At 36.6% G+C, this 20655-nt stretch overlaps 2 protein-coding genes and 1 long non-coding RNA gene across 12 annotated transcripts; 2 read left to right on the top strand and 1 right to left on the bottom strand.

The window, feature by feature from the left end:
• Positions 1 to 36: 36 nt before the first annotated feature.
• On the top strand, positions 37 to 7648 carry LOC311442718. The gene is made up of 3 exons (XR_014696810.1): positions 37 to 211; positions 1557 to 1651; positions 6594 to 7648. It is a non-coding gene; the product is annotated as an uncharacterized lncRNA (long non-coding RNA).
• Positions 5229 to 12889, bottom strand: MCEE (methylmalonyl-CoA epimerase). Of its 9 annotated transcripts, XM_084532259.1 has the most exons (5): positions 12396 to 12439; positions 11757 to 11823; positions 10380 to 10701; positions 8408 to 8748; positions 5229 to 5426 (listed from the first exon to the last, which is right to left on the bottom strand). In XM_084532259.1, exons 4-5 carry the CDS (start codon positions 8714 to 8716, stop codon positions 5274 to 5276), a joined length of 462 nt encoding a protein of 153 aa, XP_084388385.1. In that variant the 5' UTR covers positions 8717 to 8748; positions 10380 to 10701; positions 11757 to 11823; positions 12396 to 12439; the 3' UTR covers positions 5229 to 5273. The 9 variants fall into 9 exon arrangements, with proteins under 9 accessions (XP_084388385.1, XP_084388382.1, XP_084388384.1 ...); XM_084532256.1 differs by lacking the exon at positions 10380 to 10701 and having other exon boundaries at positions 12396 to 12430; XM_084532258.1 differs by lacking the exon at positions 10380 to 10701 and having other exon boundaries at positions 10989 to 11823; positions 12396 to 12424.
• On the top strand, positions 12454 to 20127 carry MPHOSPH10 (M-phase phosphoprotein 10). 2 transcript variants are annotated; one of them, XM_084532253.1, is made up of 11 exons: positions 12454 to 12562; positions 13067 to 13721; positions 14527 to 14675; positions 15118 to 15289; positions 15546 to 15687; positions 16169 to 16236; positions 16960 to 17097; positions 17326 to 17436; positions 17665 to 17772; positions 18266 to 18496; positions 19868 to 20127. In XM_084532253.1, exons 1-11 carry the CDS (start codon positions 12486 to 12488, stop codon positions 20015 to 20017), a joined length of 2001 nt encoding a protein of 666 aa, XP_084388379.1. In that variant the 5' UTR covers positions 12454 to 12485; the 3' UTR covers positions 20018 to 20127. The 2 variants fall into 2 exon arrangements, with proteins under 2 accessions (XP_084388379.1, XP_084388380.1); XM_084532254.1 differs by lacking the exon at positions 12454 to 12562 and adding an exon at positions 12785 to 12896.
• Positions 20128 to 20655: the final 528 nt, after the last annotated feature.

Raw genomic sequence — 20655 nt, 5'->3', positions numbered from 1 at the left:
TCGGCCCCCCTCAGCCCGCCCCGGCCCCCGCCGCGCGCTCCCCGCCCCGGGCGCTGAGGTAGCGGCGGCCCCGGCGCCGTCCCGCCGGCGGCCGCCTCAGGTTCCCCTGCGCCGTGAGGGGCTCGACATCGAATTAAAAAAAAGCGAAGTTTGAACTTTGCAGCAGGGGACTCCCAACAGCCACATTCCACCGTAAGGAGAGATTCATGAGGTAAAATAATAATGTTTATGGCCTTGTGCTGATGATAAGTGAATCCTCCATGTAAGAATAAAAAATGGTGAAATTTATAATACTTAAAAGCTCGCTGAAGTGGGTTTCTCCATGAACAACAGTTCCTACAGTGAATGACAGCATAGTTGGTTTCTCAGGCATTTTATCAGAAACTACTAGATCTTTCTATGGCAGTTTGGTGATAGTGATTATGTATAAAGAATATGTGAAATATGTGTATAAAGAATATGTGAAATCAAGTGTATATGTGTATAAAGAATATGTAAAATCAAGTGCCATTAGGCCAATTATGACAAGACTTCCTCGTAAGTATGAATACAGACTTGTAGCTATTATAAATGAACATACAAAGTAGTGTTTCTCATGACAGTAAAGGTGACAAGTCCAGCCTGGTGTGCTTGTGCTTGTCCCGGGGTAGCTGCACCAGTTGCTAAGCACCAAGTCAAAATCCATGTACATGTGAAGACCTTTCATGGAAACAATAGTTTGTGTTTGTTTATTCTTGCCCCTTTTTTGTGTAGTTGATAGGATTTCTGTGCATGGTCACATATGCCTTCAGAGCACTCACAGGTACTAGTTAATTCCGAACTTTTTCTTTCTTTTAAGTCATGGCTTAAACCTATCTTTATTACTGGAAAAAAAATGCAGTGTTCAAAATGAGTAAAAACATTCATTAAAAGTCTATTTTGTAGAAGATCTTAGTATCTACATACTATTTGTATATTAACAAAGCAAAACAGTTAAAAGATCACTTTATATTACATCTAGAAATGTCATGAAGTTCTTTGAAATATATCTACTTCAAGTGTTTGGGAAAACTTCCCCACTTACGAATCTATACTGTGTACTTTGCAGTTAACAATGCTGTTAAGACAGTGCAAATGAACATGAAGCTATACATGACATAATTTTATAGATATTTAAGAATGATGCCATCCAAAGGGGCAGACCTTCCCCCTTCACAATAAGATAAACAGCTTACATTTCATAAAATATTCAAACTGCTCTGAACTTGTTTATTGAAGGTGATAAAATTTGTGTTCCTAAGATGAAGTCGTCCATTTTAAAATGTCAGCATTGGGCCATTTCCTTTATACATTGTTGTCTGTTACCATTTCCATATTAATCTTAAATGATTCGATATTCCAGGTTTAAACTACCAGTTACATTACTGTTTATAGTACCACCTAAGGATAAGTAATAGGGCTACTGTTTTAGGAATTGTTTTTATTTCACAGTCTGATAATGTGGCCAAGACAACTACATTGTAAAGAACTGAGTGTTTACTGAAACAATTAACTCTTACAATTTTCTTTTAATATAGGGTTCTTGAGTCTAGCAAACCCAAGTCAGATCACTACAGGAAGATATAAGGAGAGAATCAACTGAACTCTAATGAAATGATTCAGAGCACTTACTGTAAGTACCTCAATTTGATATTGTAAACATGCAGGGTGGTCTCTCTTTACGACCTCCATGGTCACACCAATTTCCATTCATCTGTCTTAGCAATAAAGTCCAAAGCCAAGGACTGTCCTCGATGCTTCTTCAGACGCATAAATAAAGTAAACTCTATTCTCAGTACTAAACGTAGAAGTATTATGCATCTAGGAAGTGGTCTGCAGAAGCAACAGTCATCTTCCATTCCTCTTCTAATTCATTCAGAGCTTTCCAAATTGTCAGGCTCACGACTGTGTTAAACACTGCAGCTGTGGTAATATGATAGAGTAAGTTCTTCCAAAATTTACCATAAATTGGGTAAATATGGTAATATTGAGCATGAATCCAGAATGAAATACTAAGAATTCTTAAATTCAGTTGGATTAATTGCAGTAAAAGTACAACAGGAACAGAGTTTTCGTGGACTTGCAAAACTGTAAGCTTTTAAAAGGCATGTAGTCAGTTCTTTTTTCTGGTTTTTGAGTTTGCTTCTAGGTTTGTCTCATATAGAACGGGCTTCATTCTGCAGACTGTTATTTTCCTCCCAGCTAGCAGAGACTTGAGGGTTGCATAAGGGAAGTCAAAAAAGATATTTTGCATTATTTAATTATGAGCCCTTTAGCTGCCTGAGTAATGTTGATGGAGTCTAGAAGAATGTGTCTTGTCTGCCTTAGGCAGCATAAAATAAGAACATGCTTGAGTTCAGAGGGGAAAAAAGACACATGGAGAAACTGGAATAGAGAACTTGCACTTGACAAATGACACAAGCCTACAAAATTTACTGACAAAATATTAACACTTCATCTTCTGAAAAGCTTGACATTATCAGATTTTGCTTTTCCTTTTGGAAAATAAAACAAAACACTGTCAAAACCTTACAAGCTAATCAACCTCCTGTTATCCCAGTCACTGTTGTTCATTCCAGAACTTGTGCAACAGAGGTATATTATTAAGTGCTCCTCTACTGAAGGGAAAAAAAAAAATCACAGTTCTCCATTGCTCCAGTTTGTATCCCTTAATTTTCCCCTTTTTTTGTGACATCAATCTCCTTTTATAATCATGGCAGTAACAAAGAAGGCCTGTAGGCCCATGTAGCTAATCATTCCCCTGCCCACACCAACCCTTAGGAAGTCAGCACAGAGATACATTTCACAGAATGACTTGGGAAGGCTCTCTTGTTTAAAGCAAAGGACTAGTTGTTTGATACAAGTATAGGCACTGATCCTGTTCCTACTGAAGTTTACTGTAGTTAGGCCTATGAAGAGGAGACTTCTCTCAGCGTGTCTGAACTGTCTTCAGCTTCTTCATCTGTCCAGTTCTCTTGGCTATTCCTTACAAATCTACAGCTCCACAGATGGAAATCCTGGTACCCTATAGCCCATTCCCAGACAAGTAAGGATTCTGATCCTAACAAAGAGCTTGTAACAAATACGCCCCAATTAGGGGCATGATTAATTTTACAGACCTAAACTCTTTTTTAAAGTATTTTTATTATTTCTTTGTTAATATCTTGAGTTCCACCTTAGGAAGAGTAAGATGAAATATATAAACTATGAGTGAGATAGGAACATGACTTAGTTATGATGAACAAAATGCATCAGCTGACTTAGTGCTAGGCAACGCCAATGCAGTCAGTCAGGAAATTGCTGGTAACTAGCTAAAAGCATTACAAGTCTCTGTCTGCTAATGAGATGGGGAGCAAAATGAGACAAGTAGACTTAAGTATTGTTCACTAGAATCTCCATTCTCTAGTACTGCATCAAGCTACTACTCTTAAGTGGTACTTTTAATATATCATACACAAAATTCCATCTCCTTCAGTTGGACAAAGAAATGAAACATTAACCTAGGGACCACCCTGTTTTCTGTGTCACCAAACAGCGTTAGGTTTACAGAGTTCTGTTCAATTATCTTGACATGTAATCAGTGATGCTTCCCAACATCCTCTGCTAGTATTGCAGTGGTTTTGGTAGCAGAATGTCTCCTAGAATGGTAGAATCGTATTTCAGGAATATCAAAGCATCCTTATTTTCCATCATGAGCCTTAGGATTTCTAAATTCTAACAATTTACAATTAATATCATAAACTATCCTTTAAATAGTGATCTGTTCAAATACAAGAACCATGCAGAAGACTATTTTCCCTACAACATGGCAGAGGAAGTATTTGTTTTGAGTACAAAAAAAAATAAAATATCCCTAACTTTGCAGAGTTTGTTCCAGAAGAAAATTTCATAAGGAAGCATCAATGTCTTGAAAGCCCTTTAAAATTTCATATCAACCTTATACTTGTGGTTTGTTGCAGCAAACAGGGCACAACACAAATAATTCCATTTCCATTAAGTAAAAAATCTCCTAGACTAAAATGAGCTTGTTTCAGATCAAACCAAAACTATTCACAGTACGTGCAAGGATGCAAGAAAGTATAAAATATGGATTGTGGTTTAGCCAGTAAAAATAATTTTAAGGATTATGAAAAATTATGAGAGAAACAGCAAATCTTCAATTTCTACGTCTGACATTATCAAAGCAAGCTTATAAAAGAAAACACCAGGACAAACGCTGCTTGTTTAACATATACAAATAAAGTGAAGTTTGTCCAAATCAACAAACTGTGACTACAGTCTATCAGAAACATAATTATGTTGGCATGCTGTTCTCTGATGTGAGGACAGTGTACATAAGCAAGACTTCCATGTCTTGTGCTTTCCAATGATTTTGTAAGAAAATTGGAAAACAGTATTTATAAATATTGTTGCATAGAAAAGCAATATTTATAAAGCAAGTGAAAAGATTCTCACTATTTGTTCAGGTCTCTCCCAAATATCTTCTAATGAATAAAGCTTGAAAAAAAAGTATTCAATAACTGACCATAAAAATAAATAAATAAATAAAATAAAAATGCAAGAAGCATCTTATAGTCTGAAAACTATTTCAGTCAAATAATTTATCAGACACTTTTCTTCCCATCACCTGCATATGCACAGAGTTCGTTAAACAACTAACTGATGATTTATGCAGTGAAACTTCCTCAGCAGTGATTGTTATGCCAAGGAAAAAGTTATTTAATGATTGCAGATGCCCATACAATAAGATACAAATTTGTTTATTGCATGAACCAGTCAATCAATGTGAAGCACAGGCAGTGAATGGTGAAAACAGAAAGTGCAATGTTCCTTTTCCTTTCAATTCTAAAGGGAATATCTAAGCTATATTGTTGTCACTGAGAAGTGGGTCTCTGCTCTGAAATGTAGAACAAAATAATGTGGCATGACCTAGAAACTGTACAGTTTCTGTGGTTACAGAGGTAAAACCATGCTGCAAGCATGAGGCAGTAGAACAAAATAACTGTTACATATGCAACTTAGCTCATGCATTCATCTTTAGAATCAAAGAGAATTCAAGAAATGTCAACACATTAATTCTGAAAATCAGATCAACAACAACAACAAAATCTTCAGAGTATTTTAGTGCTCAAAAGCTGTACTTAATCCACAGGAACTGCAGTGAATCTGTAAAGATTGAATAGTACATCAATATTCCCAGCACCAGATCAGTAACTTCACAACTCATTTATTGTCTTATATATGAATATTACAGCTCAGGCTTGTTCAAGTTCCACAAGGACTCCATGGCAATCTTTAGGGTGAAGAAAAATCACGGGTTTGCCATGTGCACCTATTTTTGGCTCTTCACTCAGTATTCGAATCTTTTTTTTCTTCAGTTCTGCCATAGCTGCGTTTATGTCATCAACCTTATGAAAGAAAAATATAGTTTACACAAACTGACACATTAAATTGTATTATGCACATTCTACATTTAGGAGCAATAATACAAATCCTTACTAAATTGTTATTTCTAAGTCCTAATATAATTGTGAAAATCAATTAAATTCTGAAATCATTTTTAAAATCTAGTCTTAACAATAAAAATCCTACAGAAGTTTGCGTTTGTTACTTGAAGATTTTATAAAGTACCGTTTCAGTAAATTCTAGTATATATTTAAGAATTTATTAGATTAAATTTCATCATGCACTAAGTCCATTGATTTATGTTGTTACTTTATAAGGACTCTATAGATAATCTAAACTCTGTATTGCTATTAATAAGATCGTATTACTTTCAAAATATCATTAACTAAAGAAGAATGCCTCCCTGTCTAATTGATGACAAAACACTGACTCATTAGATGCTGCTGAAGAGGGAGGGCAATGGGCAGAAGGTAAAAAGAAAAAGCCTACCAGATTTATACATACTACTTCTGAGTAAGTTAAACTTTATCATGTTTCCTGACAAAAACCTTGGAATTACCAGAAACGTCCCCAGACTATGACCTAGTTTTCTTATTGAACTTAATTATAATAATAGCATTTAACATTAAATTTCAGTAGAGTTTCCTGCAGTAAAACATAATTAACAAAAAAATGTCTTTGCTGTATTGTGTGATCTTAAGTCTCATGTCATGTCATCAGATGGTTTGGATACAAACCTTAAATGCATCCATCCTTTGAAATAATGAAATTAGCCCTCAGTCTAGCAAAGCCAATAGTCATTAACCTAAAAAGACGTAGAATTAAAATAATAGCATTGCTGTTTTTCCAGACTGAGGTGTCTGGACGTAACTCAGTGAATAAACATACATAATGAATTTTACGGAAGATATCTAGCCTTAACTTGGAGGAACAGACTTCGGTTAATTCGTACTCATTTGCTGCAGTTTTGTTCACGATAATTCAGAAGTCTGAATTATCGCGAACAAAACTGCAGTTTTGTTCATCGTGAAGTCTGCAGTTTATCGTGAAGTCTGCAGTTCTTCCTGCACGTGACTACCAGCCAGCAAAAAAAGTAAAACCAAATGACTGTCAAGCATTATCTAAAAGAAGACAGCAAAGTGTCAGAAGTGTGCCATGCCTCCCTCCAGGTTGCTTCCCCAAGCAGAAAAGCTACCACAGCTGCTGCTCCTGTCCTGCAGAGATGGCCAGAAGAGGAACTGTGTCTGGGCTCAGATGGAATGAACTGTATCCCCAGGGAAGAAGTGAGAGCAAACTGTGGAAAGTCTGTGGTTGTATCTACATGTATATTAAGAGACTATCAGGCCTGGATTTCTCTCTTACCCTATCAGTTCTCCACCATGCTTTTTGTCACAGATACTGACTGATATGGCTTGATATGGCACAGATATGGCTTGTCTGGCATTATTTAATTTCTTCTAAAAATGCTTATTTTGTCCAAAGCAAATTCCCTATCAACACACCTTTCTAAATTTTTTCTTTGAATAATAAGACAGAAGGAAGAACAGAAAGGTATTTTAATAAACTCATCAGACTTCTTCTACAGTATGGAAAAGTATTTTTAAAATTAATCTTTTTGCAATACAATTGTTCAAGGAAAGGTATTTCTACAAAATGTTTTAAAATTTCAAACGAACAATCAATTGAGACTGTTTTGTTGGTTTTTTTTTAGTTTTTCTGAAAAGTATTTTTGCTCAACTTCAGAGGAGGACATACCTAGAAATGGTAGGATTTTTCATTCTGAGGGGAATGGGAAACTGGGGGAGGAGGCGTTAACTTCTTTTTGATTGACTATGGTAGCAACCAAATCCGTTTTCAGTACCGCATAAACAGCAGCTCAACAACAGGTTTTCTTTCCATGTGAATTGTTTGGTAACCTTCCATTTGAATTTACACGGAGACCACTAACATAGTTGACTTAGGACAATCTTTTTCTGAACTTACATTTATTTTGCTTAGAGAATCTAATAGTTTCAGGACTTCACTTAGGAAAATCTGGCTGCAGGTAGCACTAGCTCACGCGTTTAATCAAAATTATCTGCTAGATTATGACTCCTGGGTAACTTGGCCTTATTGTATACTTGACTTATTGTATACAGTTGTCCAACATGGGATCATTAGCATGTCCCATTCTTCTGTTTTCATAATTAACAGTATGGCTTCACTTGACAGTCATCTGCGGTTTGTCTGCAACAAGAAAGATTGTATTTCGTACAAAACAGATCTACATAGAACAGCTTCAGCTGGTAACAGATATTTATTGAAAAATCTTTAAAGGGGTTACATATTCTTGAAACTCTTGAGAGCTCTGAACTCTTTTTGCTGAGAAGTACCTACATCTTCCTGATCTCGTATGTCTAAGTGCCACTGGTCTTGCAGAAGGCTTGAGGACTTTTTTTGGTTTTCCTGTAAATCACTTCTTTATTCTACACTCCCCATTTCCAACGTTCAGTTTCACATTTCTGTAACAGCAGCCTAGCAATTCTATTTGGGGTCAATTTAAACAGAATTAATTTTCTATTCTTGAACACCTGCACATACTCAAACTTAATGTAGGAAAAATTGCAATGCCTGTGCCTATGCAAAATTTCTCAATTTTCAATGAAAGTACGCAAATGCAAACACTGGTCTTGATAGATGAAATCTGAAAACAATTTCACTCACATCAGTAATCCCATTACTTTTTATTTATAACTCTTTGTATGAAATAATAAAGTTTGCAAGACTCAAATATGGAAAACATTGAAAACATTTATCATAGGCAGCAATGTGGAATTTTGCATCTAACATCTACACTAAAACATGGGTATAATCCTCTTATACAAGTGAAACTTTCACAGATATGACAGCCTTATAAATATGTTTTTTACACAGGTCAATCCTATGAAAAAAATATTAATTTACTATCCATTGTCTTGTTATACGATACATTATGTTAAAATACCTCAATGCAGATATGATGCATTCCTCCAGTCTTGTTCTTTTGCAGAAAACTTGTAATGGGACTTTTCTCTCCTAAAGGGTGTAGAAGTTCCAGCTTTGTATTTCCCAGCTCCACAAAAACAGTGTAGACACCATGTTCAGGCAGAGCAACCGTCTCGCTCACCTGTGCTCCTAACACATCTTTATACAAGGACTGAGCTTTCTCCAAATCAGGCACTGCAATTGCTACATGATTAAGTCGGCCCAGTTTCCACAAAGAGCTTGGAATGTTTTGAGAAACTGAATGCGATGATGCTAAAGTTCGTATCATAAGAGCTGAAGTCTGCAATCTGGTAAGAAGCCCTGAAAAAAAAAAAAAAGAATAGCACCAATATAATGCTTCTGAGAAATTAACATTATCTGCTCTTTCCCCTTTTAATGAGGCCTATGTAAGTCCTGTGTCATAAGCACACTAGTGTGGAAAGCTGAAGGTAAAAAAAAAGTGTTGTAAATGCTTATATCTGTCTGTTAAAAATTGGAATACATGGCCAAACATAACAGTCAACTGCATAATGTACTTAAATGTTGTTTCTGAATTTTTCAAAGCTTCTTATAAAATAGAGAAAGAAACAAGGACATGTCCATACATATGGAAATTATAACAAACAACAAACAAACAAAACCAATGACAGAAGTAACTGATATTGCACGATCCAAGAGAAAGATAAAAGACTTGAGCTCTTAGCTGTCAGAACTATAGCAAGAAAAGAAATGTCATCTTGTGTTTGAGGCTTAAGGGATGCTAACTCTACTGATTTCTGATTTTTTCTCTGAAGAATTAAGTCTTCAGCCACTCTTATTTTTCATGTGCTGTACAGGTCTTATACTTAGTTTCAAGATGCTTAGAAATATTTCAGTTCTAAGTACTGTGAATAATACCACATTCTACTGACCAATAACAATTTAGCTTATCCTTAAAAGGTCAAAATCGTATTTCCTTTTTTAATGCAACTAGTGCCACTGACTTCAGCATGACTTACAAAAGAGAACGATTATGATTTGTCTCATCATAAATGAAATGATAATGAAAAAAAAAATACTGGATGACAATATGGCACAAAGGCAAGGGCTAACATCTAGATGTTGACAAAAGATGGAACAGTCTTGGAGAAACTTGGGGCCATAAAAAACTTAGATGTCTATTGAACTCTTCACAGACTGCTCTGACAAGACGGTTCTGACCTTTGCACTATCTGTCATATTTCTGTGCTGCCCACAGTTAGTTCTAAAGTTGCTTGATTTTTAAAAAGTCAGGAAAAAAAAAAAAAAAGAGTAAAATTAGGATAATTACAAATAAAAATGAATCTATCCAAGTAGTACACTTTGGAAAGATGGGGGGGGGGGACTGCGGTCTTATCAATTGTGTCTCATACCACAATTAGAATTAAATGAAAGGGTATATTGATAAAGGCAGCATTTGAATTTCATGCTGATTTGCTTTAGGCCATGTCGGAGTTCCCAATGCCTCAAGGCCAAGCTGGAGGCATCTCAGCATTCTGGAAGTCTTTGATGCATTCTTAACTTTAAATTCACAAATGTGCCATTTTACTAAGCGATTGTGCCAGGGAGGCACTGAAATTCTGGATGCTTTCCAAGACACTTAGGATAACTTGGCTTACATTTTTCAGGCTCTCTGTACTCTGGAAAGTTAGTAATACCTGTAAGGTTAGCAGTAGCTGTAATTAATCATCTGGTTTGACTGTGGGAAACACAACTACCATTTAACTGGAAGGCTACAGCTGTCAGTTTATTTTTCTTCACAAAGAATGATACAGCACTGATAGATATACGTGCATGTGTTTATGTGTAAGCTTTAAAATTACAACATGAAATTCACATAATTTCGAATACTACCATGAGAGTAAATGTACTCAACATCTTTTGAAAATATTAAATCAACAGCCTACATTAAGAGCTTTCATAAACCTGCTCACTTCTCCAAGGAACTGCTTTGGTGTATTTCTTGCCAGCCTTTCACACAGTACATCCTGTCATCACTTTCATCGCAGCCAGAAGTTCTGGAAAATTCTTTTTTACTTTTGTTACCTTTAGGCTATAATAGTGACAGTATTGCAACTGAATATTTCAAAGCTTTTTACATACTAAAAAAAAATCACTAGCAACTTCACAGCAGAAAAATTCTTGTTTTTCCAATGTCTCCGCTGAATCTATTCAGTAGATACAGTTGCTGTCTAAATGGAACTGTGTCAGGGGTGAACAAAGCAGTTGCCTGAGGAAGCAATACTTTGCAGTGCTCTGTAATATACAAAACAAGAAACATGCAGTATCTAGTTGGCATAATTAGCAGCACGGATAAATAACTAGACTAGAGTTTGACCAGATCACCGAAGTAAATAATGCATTAAAAAAAAAAAAAAGTCATATGTTTTTTCCATCTACCCAGGATCAGTAGCTGTTTGCTGGCATTAATACTTAAGGCCTGATCCAATTATTGGTGAAGCAAGAGAAACTCTTTCACTTAGAGAAAGTCAGTATTTACCAAAAGAGAAAAACACTGTGAAAGGACTGCTTAATACACTTACATTTTTGACGTTTTCTATAGCACTTTTGTTCTTTCGTCCCTGCTTCCAAATATTAACATCCCGTGACTGAGTGGAAATGGTAGTAATGTAGATTTTCAAGTAATCTTTACAGATGGGAATGGGCAAAATTTTTCTCAATCATCTTTATATCTCCTGTAATCATCTGTAATTCTTGTTGTACCTCACAGCGGGCAAAAGATTACATGGCTATTATAATTTATTCTGTATTACGTCTATTTTCAAGTAAATTGACATTTGACACAAATAAGATAGACTGCCACTCGGCTATTACTGGAGCAATGGCAAAAGAAATAGAAAAAGTTAATTTTGTTGGGTTCAGCTCAAGAAACATTTGATTTTTTGCAGTGTTTCCAGGAAAGGTAAGAGTGACGAAGTAAAGAATAATCCTAAAATTCTTGTAAAGTCAAAGATACTCATATGGCAGTATTTTTTATGTGTCTCTCCATATCTTCCCCCTAAGGTGGTAAGACTGTATTTTTCTGGTGATGATGTAGGGACAGAGAACTCTGGAGTTTGTTGTGTTTTTTTATAAACTTTTTATCTAAGAAGACTTGTGAATTTATTCTAGCTGTAGTCATATGTATATAGAGCTTTAATTTTAAACACATAAATATCAGTATGAATTGGCTGAGAATAAACAAAAGACACTTGTGTGTGTGTGTTTTTTTTTTTTTTCTGGCATTATACAGATTAGTAACAATATAGTTACTGTAATTCTACTTCTATTAATATAATTCTAATCTTTACTCATCTTCATGTTTCTGGTCTCATTTTTGTGCTACGAAGTAGCACACTCAATGATCAAAAGCTGACCCTGAAATGAAAAAGAAAGCTTTTTAGCAGCTTCAGATTGGAATTCATGTTTCAGGAAAGAAACAGTGCAAGTTATGCATATATCACAAAACCAGTCCTTTGTTCAGGTAAATGTTGTGGCTAAACTCTTTAATCACAAAACATTCATCAAGTAACTTACAGAATTACGCAATTAATTCAGAACTTTCTCCAATGCTAAAAAATAGACGTTCTCTGAAGTCTATTTTATTATATGTCTTCTGAAGCCAATGGACACTGTGACTGAAGTTATCTGTCCAAGTATCTGTCCTGTTTGAAAAACTTTTGCATGCTGCCCAAAGGCACCCATGCAGTTTTTCTACACCTAGTATACACTCATCATTTGCCCCTACTGTTTTTGTTGTTGTTTCGCCTTGTTTTTGCAAAGAGATAATTTTTCACACGCTGACAACCAAGTCAGAATGTTTCTAGGTATTTTGTCCTTCAGAGAAGATTCATCGGACCTTGTACTCACAAATTATCGCTGTCTTGTCTTCACCCCGTCCCCCCCGAGCGCCTCACAGCCCCGCACCCCCCCGCCCCGCCGCGCGTTACCGGCCGCCGCCCGCCGCCAGCCGGCCGCCATTTTGCCGCTCGCCGCCTCCCGGCCGCAGGGGGCGCCCTGACGGCGCGGGGCGGGGCAAGATGGCGGCGCGCAGCGGGCTGGAGGCCGCGCTCAGGGTGGCGGGCGCCGCCGCCGCGCGGCCCGAGCAGTTCCTGAGGTACCGCCGGCGGCCGCGGCGCTGCGGGAGAGGGCGAGGGCGCGGGGGGCTCCTGGCGGCGCATGGAGCCCACCTGAAGCGCCGTGTGGGCGGCGGGGCTGCCGGCAGCCGGGAGCGAGGGGTCTGCGTGTGCGCCGACTGCGCTGTGGGGCCGGGACCGGCCGGGAGGGAGGGAGGGAACGCCCGAGCGAAGGCTTGCGATAGTCGTGATAATCGCGTGGGTGTCCCGGGGGTGCGGGCGGGGGGAAGCTGAAAGGCTTAAAAATGGTGAGGCGTCTGCTGCTGGGAGCGCTCGGTAGCGGCGCTCAGCCACGTGGGGAGTTGCGCAAAAGCTGTGAGTGTTGGAAGGTGCCGGCAGGGAGCTGCAGGGGGACCATGCGGGTACCTTACTGGAGCTGGGAATGAAGGAAAGCTAGCTAACTCCGGAAAAAAAAAAAAAAAAAAAAAAAAAAAAGTAGTTGTTGTGCTTTTTAAAACTTTAACTTTTTTCTCCTCCTCTTCTAGTGTACAAGATGGGCTGGCTGCTGAGTTCAGAGCGTTAACAAAGACTCTATACGACTTAAATAAAGCTCTGGGAAGCAGTGTAGTTCGTGGGAGTCCTCTAAAAGAGCTGGTGATAGAAAACTTTGATGAAGAACAGATTTGGCAACAACTAGAGCTCCAGAATAATGCAATTCTTGACTTTTTCAAGAAATCCGTTGCAAGGGATGCCAACGATAAAGATCTTTGCCTTGTCTCAGACCAGGAAGATGATGGCTCTGATGCAGAGGCTAGCAGTGATAATGAACTGGAAGACGTAATGGAAGCAGAAACTGAACAGGAGAGTGTCTCTACAAAACAAGAAACTAAAGCTAAAGAAAAGCAAAGTAAACCCAAAGAAGCCATAACGCAGAAATACAGTGATGAGGATTCTGATGTTGACTTTGATATTGATGCACTAGAAGAACAAACTAAAATAGCAAAGGAAACAACGTTGAAAAAAAAAGGAAGAAAATCTGTAGTGGATGACAAGTTCTTCAAGCTGGCTGTGATGGAAGCTTTTTTAGAGCACGCAGAGAAGGAAAATAGGGAGAGGGAGGAGGAGGAAGACGATATCAACTACTTTGAGGAAATCATCTCGGATGATGAGGAGGAGGAGTCTGAAGAAACTAAAGTCAAAGTAAGAAGATAGTAAACTATCTGAACTCTTTTATTTAAATCAAGATCTGATATCTGTTAGGTTTACTCTAAATTGTTGAGCTCACAGGAGAAACTGCCAAGTTAAAATGATTGGAAAACTAACAATTGCTGTTAATATTTGATGTTAAGTATCTGGTAGCAAAATGCACCAATGCACAAGTACATACTGTCTTCCCATTCCAGTCTCTGTTTAGATGGATTTTAGGTTTTTGCATGGATTGAGGACTTGGTGGTCATGTCGTAAGAAATACGAGACCTTGCAGAATATGTGATCCAGCTTAGCAAGAAAGCTGCGTTGCTCAACATTGATGTCTCATGATTGGGGATTCCTAAGGTGACTGATGCAGAGCAAAGGTGGTTTGGCTACTTCTTTTTACAGGGACAGGGCTTTGTAACTCAAATTTTGCAAGTTGCCGAGTACTTGTTTCAAAAACTAATCTTTTCTTACTTAAAGTTGCCAGAGATTCTTGCTTGCAAGAACTCTGCCCAGGGCGTAAGGAAGGACGTACGCATACCAGTGAATAATCAGAAAAAATCATTGCTCTCTGACTTCAGCACGTGTAGAAGTTAGAAATGAATTTAAGTGGCAGAATGCCCTGAGTACTTGTAAAAGAGGCTAATTTTACAGAGATGCTCTGCCCCAGGTTAATGCTTCAGTAAACTGAACTGCTATTACACAAGTCGTGCTATTCCCCAGATGTTAGCCTTTCAGAGGCAGGCTGCTCTTAGACTTCTGTCATCCTAACTGCTTTTTCGTTTTTTTGTTTTCCCTGTCACCTTCTTAGTCAGTTAAAAGTTCTAGAGACCTGACATACAAAGACTTCTTTGATCCTGTTGATGACAATGATGACTTAGTAGCTAATGGTGTTGAAGATGATCAGGAAGAGGAAGCAGACAGTGCTATTGAAAAGGAGAATGAAGAAAGCATGTCTGAGTAAGTATTAGCATTATTTGCAGTTAAATGTCTTTATAATTTTACACTGAAGAGTGGCAGTGTTCAAGTAGAAAATAAATTGTGAATTCCAGGTTCACTTTAGTCATGGTTTGTCATTTTCTGTTATCTGTTGTATGTTCATGGATTGCATTGTTATCTTAGTCAAAAAGTAGTTTATTTACTTGCTTTCGTACTGTTGTTTCTTGGGATTTATTTCAGTAAAAGATTTAATAGCTATAACTTCAGCTTTTAAAGGTTATTTTTTGATGTATAGAAGTTTCCACAGTGTCTTTGTCTTTAGACTTCAATGAAAGTCTATTGCAGTTCTTAACTATTGGTTAGTTGTAACAGGTAAAGTTGTAATGGCTGAAATATCTTCAAGCACAAATGTTAGTGGCTTTTTAACCTTTACTTCATTTTAAATTGTATTTTAATTTTACAGGGTGGAGGATATTAATGAGATGATTGAGAATGTGAGAGGTAAAAAGGCCTCTTCAAAAGTTACTTTTAGATTGCCAGATGACAGTGAAACTGAAGACGGTACTGACATGCAATTGGAGAAGGGCATCGATCCCGGTGAAATAAAGTCATCTTTTGAAAAGAGACAGGAAAAGGTAATTGTTTTATCATTTTGCTAATACTTTTAAACAGTGACCAATGTTTTATAATAATTGTATACATGGCATACATGAAGGGACTTCTTAAACTTAATAAAAATAAAGTAGTTTATCAGATATGCGTATGCAATTACGTATCCTTACATTACATGAGGAGGATTTGGAAGCACCTGAAATGGCTATGGATTTCTTGCCTTGAGTTTACTTGTGAACTGTTTTAAACTTCTTAGGAAATTGTTTTTGTTTTTTTCAGTTGAGTGAAAAAATAAAAAGTTTAGAAGAAGAGTTGTTAGAAGAGAAACCTTGGCAGCTTAAAGGAGAAGTGACTGGACAAAAGCGACCGGAAAATAGCCTTTTGGAGGAAACAATACTCTTTGATCATGCAGTCCGAATGGGTAAGTATTGAGGGAGGGCTTTCTTGAGAGTATATTGCCGTACCAAGTTGGATTGCCTTGCCTGTGAGCATGATGACAACACCCATGACTTGAGAGCAGGGTAACAAAAATACTAGTTAAACTTCTCAGCACATCTTTGAGGCAGTGCATTTTCGTTGTGGAAATTACAGGAAGCTATAGTCTTCTTGGTTCACTTGGTTGAATTTACCTGAAAGTTCATTAATTCAGTGGCAGTTTTAGTCACTTACAAGGCATACATAACATCATTCTCTTTCCCATTTTCATTTCTCTCCAAGGTAGTGGAAGAAAACGTTATTTGCTTGACTTCATCAATCTCTAGGTCAAGAAAAAATTTCAACTACTACATATTTGTTGAGGCTTTACTTTGTTTTTCTTTTTTTTTTTTTTTTAATTTCTTTTTGATTCCTCGGAGCAAAAAGTGTTTCTTGCTGGAGAAACATTAATCTTTTCTTCTTTTCAGCTCCTGTGATCACAGAGGAAACTACTTTTCAGCTTGAAGATATCATTAAACAGAGAATATTGGATGAGGTTAATATCTTGCTTGCTCTTCTCCATTTTTCCATTTTGTTCCTTGACTTTATTCACAGGGCACATTCTAAGAAAGTTTAAACTCTTAACATGTTAGGTATAGAGTTTTCTTGATTAATTTCTGCAACTGGATGTTTCATTTTGCCTTAATGAATGGGGCTTCAGAGTCATAATCTTTTTTTTTTTTTTTTTTTTTTTTTTTAAGTATGTGTTATAAGCTAGGTTTTGATTTTCTTCAAACTAAAGATTATTTACAGATAAAGAGGAGTAACTATAAGGAGTTCCTCTGGAATATAATGCCAGTCTCACTTTTTTTCTGTGATCCTAGTTGTGTAGTTCTTTATGCATCCTAAATGCTAATCAAAGCTTAAATGTGTAAAATTTTTCTTCAAAGTCACTGATAAAAGACTTGTATCTCACAATTTGTTGAGGCTTACTGTTTGCTAAATAAATAAGTAAAATTACATAATGGAAGAGTATCTAAGGAAATTACACATTTGCAATTAATTATACTATTTTTGCCCTGATTCACTGAAAATATGTACACAAGCTTGAGTATGTGTCTTCTATTCTTCAAATTAAAGTGTGAACTTTCTGAGTTCCTGGGGAAGCCACACACATGAGTTAGTTAAAATGTCAGATAAGTAATGTTCTAAATAAGCTGTAGCAACTAACACATTTAGTCTGTAGTTGTATTTGGTTGTTAATTTATGACTTTCTCAGGCATGGGACGATGTAGAACCGAAAGAAAAACCAAAAGAGGATGCCTTTGAATACAAGAAGCGCATCACTTTGGACCATGAAAAAAGTAAACTGAGTCTTGCTGAGATCTATGAGCAAGAATACTTGAAACTTCACCAGGTAACACAAACAATGCCTTTCCTATTGCTTTGAAGTTTGCATCACATAAGCATATATATTCACTTGTATGCTACTAGGTGTTTTCAGCTTTATGGAATTACTTCAGACTTCCTCTGAGTGTTCATGTGGCATGTGGAATGGCTCTGAATTGCATACTGTGTTAGCAGTCTTGCTAAAGTGAAATTGCTTTATGAGTGGTATTGCATTAACATTACATTATTAATCTAGCAAAAAACTGAAGAGGAAGAAAATCCTGAACACAAAGAAATTCAGGAAATGATGGATTCTCTCTTCCTGCAACTGGATGCACTTTGTAATTTCCACTTCACACCCAAACCAGTAAGTAGTTCAGTTTCAAAGTTACTCTTTTCCTTTATTTTCTTTGAAACTGGAGAATTTTCATTTCCCAAGTATATTTTGAGTAAACATTGAACTTGTACTTCTGTTGTATTAAATGCACTATAACTGTCTCTAAATATAACCAAATATTTAGCGTGTTCAGTTACACGTAAACTCCATTCCTTTGAGATGGCGTACTTAGTGCTGAATATTTTTTTTTATTTCTAGCCTGTGCCAGAAGTGAAAATAGTCTCAAACCTGCCAGCTATCACTATGGAAGAAGTAGCACCTGTTGCTGTTAGTGACGCTGCTCTCTTAGCACCAGAGGAGATCAAGGTAAAACCAAACAAAAACCAAAACCCAACCAAATAACACACAAACAAACAGAAAAATCAAGGATCTGTATTCACAACAGAAGGGTGTAGTGGATGCCAGATCAGTGGGAGGATTTTGCTACCCCATCCACTCAAGGTTACTTACCTCATGAACCTCCATGCCTAGCATTTTAAAAACTCTTAAACTCTTCCCACACCTTCCAGTTATTTATCAGACCATGCTAGGTCATGATACTAACTTACAGACGGTTTTTATTCTTGACTTGTGATGGTAATTGTTTTTACCATTATATAGCTGGGTAGAAGGGGAAGTTAAACAGCAATAGACTGTCAATTGTACAGACACTACTACCAGCTTCTGGCTGTTTTCAGTCTATGCCTTAATGTGTCAGACACCTGAAATAATGGAAACACTAAGACAGGCTTAAATACTCACTAAAACTCACTAAAGTGAGTTTTCTTTTGCATGCTTATATATTTTTTTTTCTCTTTAGGAAAAGAACAAAGCTGGTGATGTAAAAACAGACGCAGAAAAGACTTCCACAGACAAAAAACGAGAGCGAAGAAAGAAAAAGCTTCGTAAACGTATAAAGCTAAGGGAAAAGGAGAAACGTCAAAAGCTTCTTGAAAAGAAGAAATCGGAGCAAGGCATAAAACTCAGCAAAAAAGCTGCTGCAGCGAAATTGAAAAAGCTTACAAAAGAAGGCAAAGCAACGCTGCTCAAGGTAATGCTGTCTCGAGTAGTCCTGTTTAACTTAATTTTCTTTAGCTGATGAGCTCTAAAATCCCAGGGGTAGATAATGTTTAACACAGTTAGAAGAAAGGATTTGCTTCTCTCCTATCCCTCTAGGCATAACTACACCTCCTACCACCCCCTCAGAAATTCTTGTACTAAGTAGTGTATCTGCTTGCCTACACAAACCTTGATACCTTATTTATGTTTGAGTAAATATAAAAAATAAAACTGCTGGAAAGGAAGAGGTAGGAAGTAGACATGGAAAGGATGTATTTTTTTTTTTTTCCTCCCCCTTTTTTTTCCTTGTATTCTTTTGAGCTGCAATTTTGGAAGTACCAGTCTAATATGTGCATGGAACTAAATGCAAAGTAGTGTTGAATGTCTTTTTTTACTCCTGATTTTGCTGATTACCCTATGAATGTGATGTCAGGAGAGCAGCCTGAAAAAACACAGCTCTGAGTTGTGCTCTGTATTGACCTCCTTTTTATAATGCATATTCATGTAGATGTTATTACTTGAATTATGAATAAATCATGCTTAATTGGAACCTGCAGAAGCTTATTCAGGGTGAGATATACTAAATGAGAAGATTAATCTTGGATGTGTAGATAATCTTTAGATAAGGAAAAACATGAACTGTATGATACAATTACTTTATATCATAGTACTCTCACAGAACAAATGATTGTTTGTGTTAGGTACTACTTTTTATTTCAAAGTTCAGAAGGTGGTGTTCCTGCAAATACTAGAACTCAGTCTCTTATTTCCTGTGTTTGAACTGTCCCACTTGACTAAATGGGACTGACTACTTGCATGTATAACTGAAAATGAGGTTTCTACTTAGGTCTCTGTAAGCTTTGAGTAACCGAACTTCAAACTATAATGTTCCTGTTGGCTTTTTTACGTTTTGTGGAGCTTTCTTTATAATCCTATCAGATTGATCTTGTGCTTTGCATGCTATAAAAAAGTAAATTTATATTCCACCTGCGATGCCTTATAAATTAATTTTTTTTTAAATGTCTGAAATTCTGGTGTATTGGAAAATAACTTCATTACTTTTAAACCACTTCTGTTTACCTTTTCAAAAGACCAACAAAATACAAAACGTAAGTTCAGTAATTGTAGTTTATTATGCAGTTGTAGCTTACATGCCTTAGTTCACTACTATGCCAAATCAGGACTAGAAAGGAAGCTTAATCTTTAGCCGGAATGGCATAAGAATCTGCTGAAAAGAGATGACTCTCTGAAAGTTAATTAGTACTTACATATGATATTTGACTTTTAAAAGAAATGATAAATAATATAGTGGTACTGTCTGTATGTTTCTTGGTGTTATAACAAATATTGTTTCCATTGACAGGATGAAGGAAAAGACAAGGCCTTGAAATCATCCCAAGCCTTCTTTTCTCAGTTACAAGACCAAGTGAAAATGCAAGTCAAAGATGCAACCAAATTAAAGAAGAAACAAAAGAAGCAGAAAGAAGTCTCTGTCCATAAACTTAAATTGTAATTTAAGTTTAATACATGCTCTGTCTTGTATTTATTAAAATGTTTCTACTTTAATGCTGCATTGGAATAAATGCTGGGTTTTATACAAAATTAAAATGTTCTATGAACCTCTGTGGCGTTATTCCCTATTTTTTTTTCTTCCTACTGTTGAACTCCTTGATTGTCTTATTCTAAAAAGATATATATATATACATATATATGTATATGTATATATATTTTTTACATAGGGCATGTAGATAAAGCAATGTGTGATGTGGCTGTATGTTCTTCAAACTATAGCCATACTGTCTTTATGTAGTTGTTTATATAGCACAGGAGTATGCATTTATTAAAACTTAAATTTGCAAACTGTAGTGTAAGGATACAGTTTATCTTCTAAAGTTAATGCACACATGTTCTAAGATTAAAAATGTAACCCTCTTATTTTGGGGTGTAAGAGATTTCATAAACAGCTTGACTATAACTTTTCTTGTCAGCGTTGATGACATCCACTTAAAAACAGAGCAAAGAAGTGATTAATATTTCCTCAATTGGCGTTGGCATACATCTTTGATAGACATCTTTCTTTAACATTTTTATTGCGTTTTTAACATTGCCCTGCTCCTCTAGGAGCAGGTTCCTCAGCGCAGCGAGCAGCTG

The sequence above is a fragment of the Aythya ferina genome (genome assembly GCF_964211825.1).
Source record: "Aythya ferina genome assembly, chromosome: 11".
In the NCBI taxonomy this organism is placed as follows: Eukaryota; Metazoa; Chordata; class Aves; order Anseriformes; family Anatidae; genus Aythya; species Aythya ferina.
Note: the sequence above shows the minus strand (reverse complement) of the source record. Positions and strands in the feature narration are given on the sequence as shown.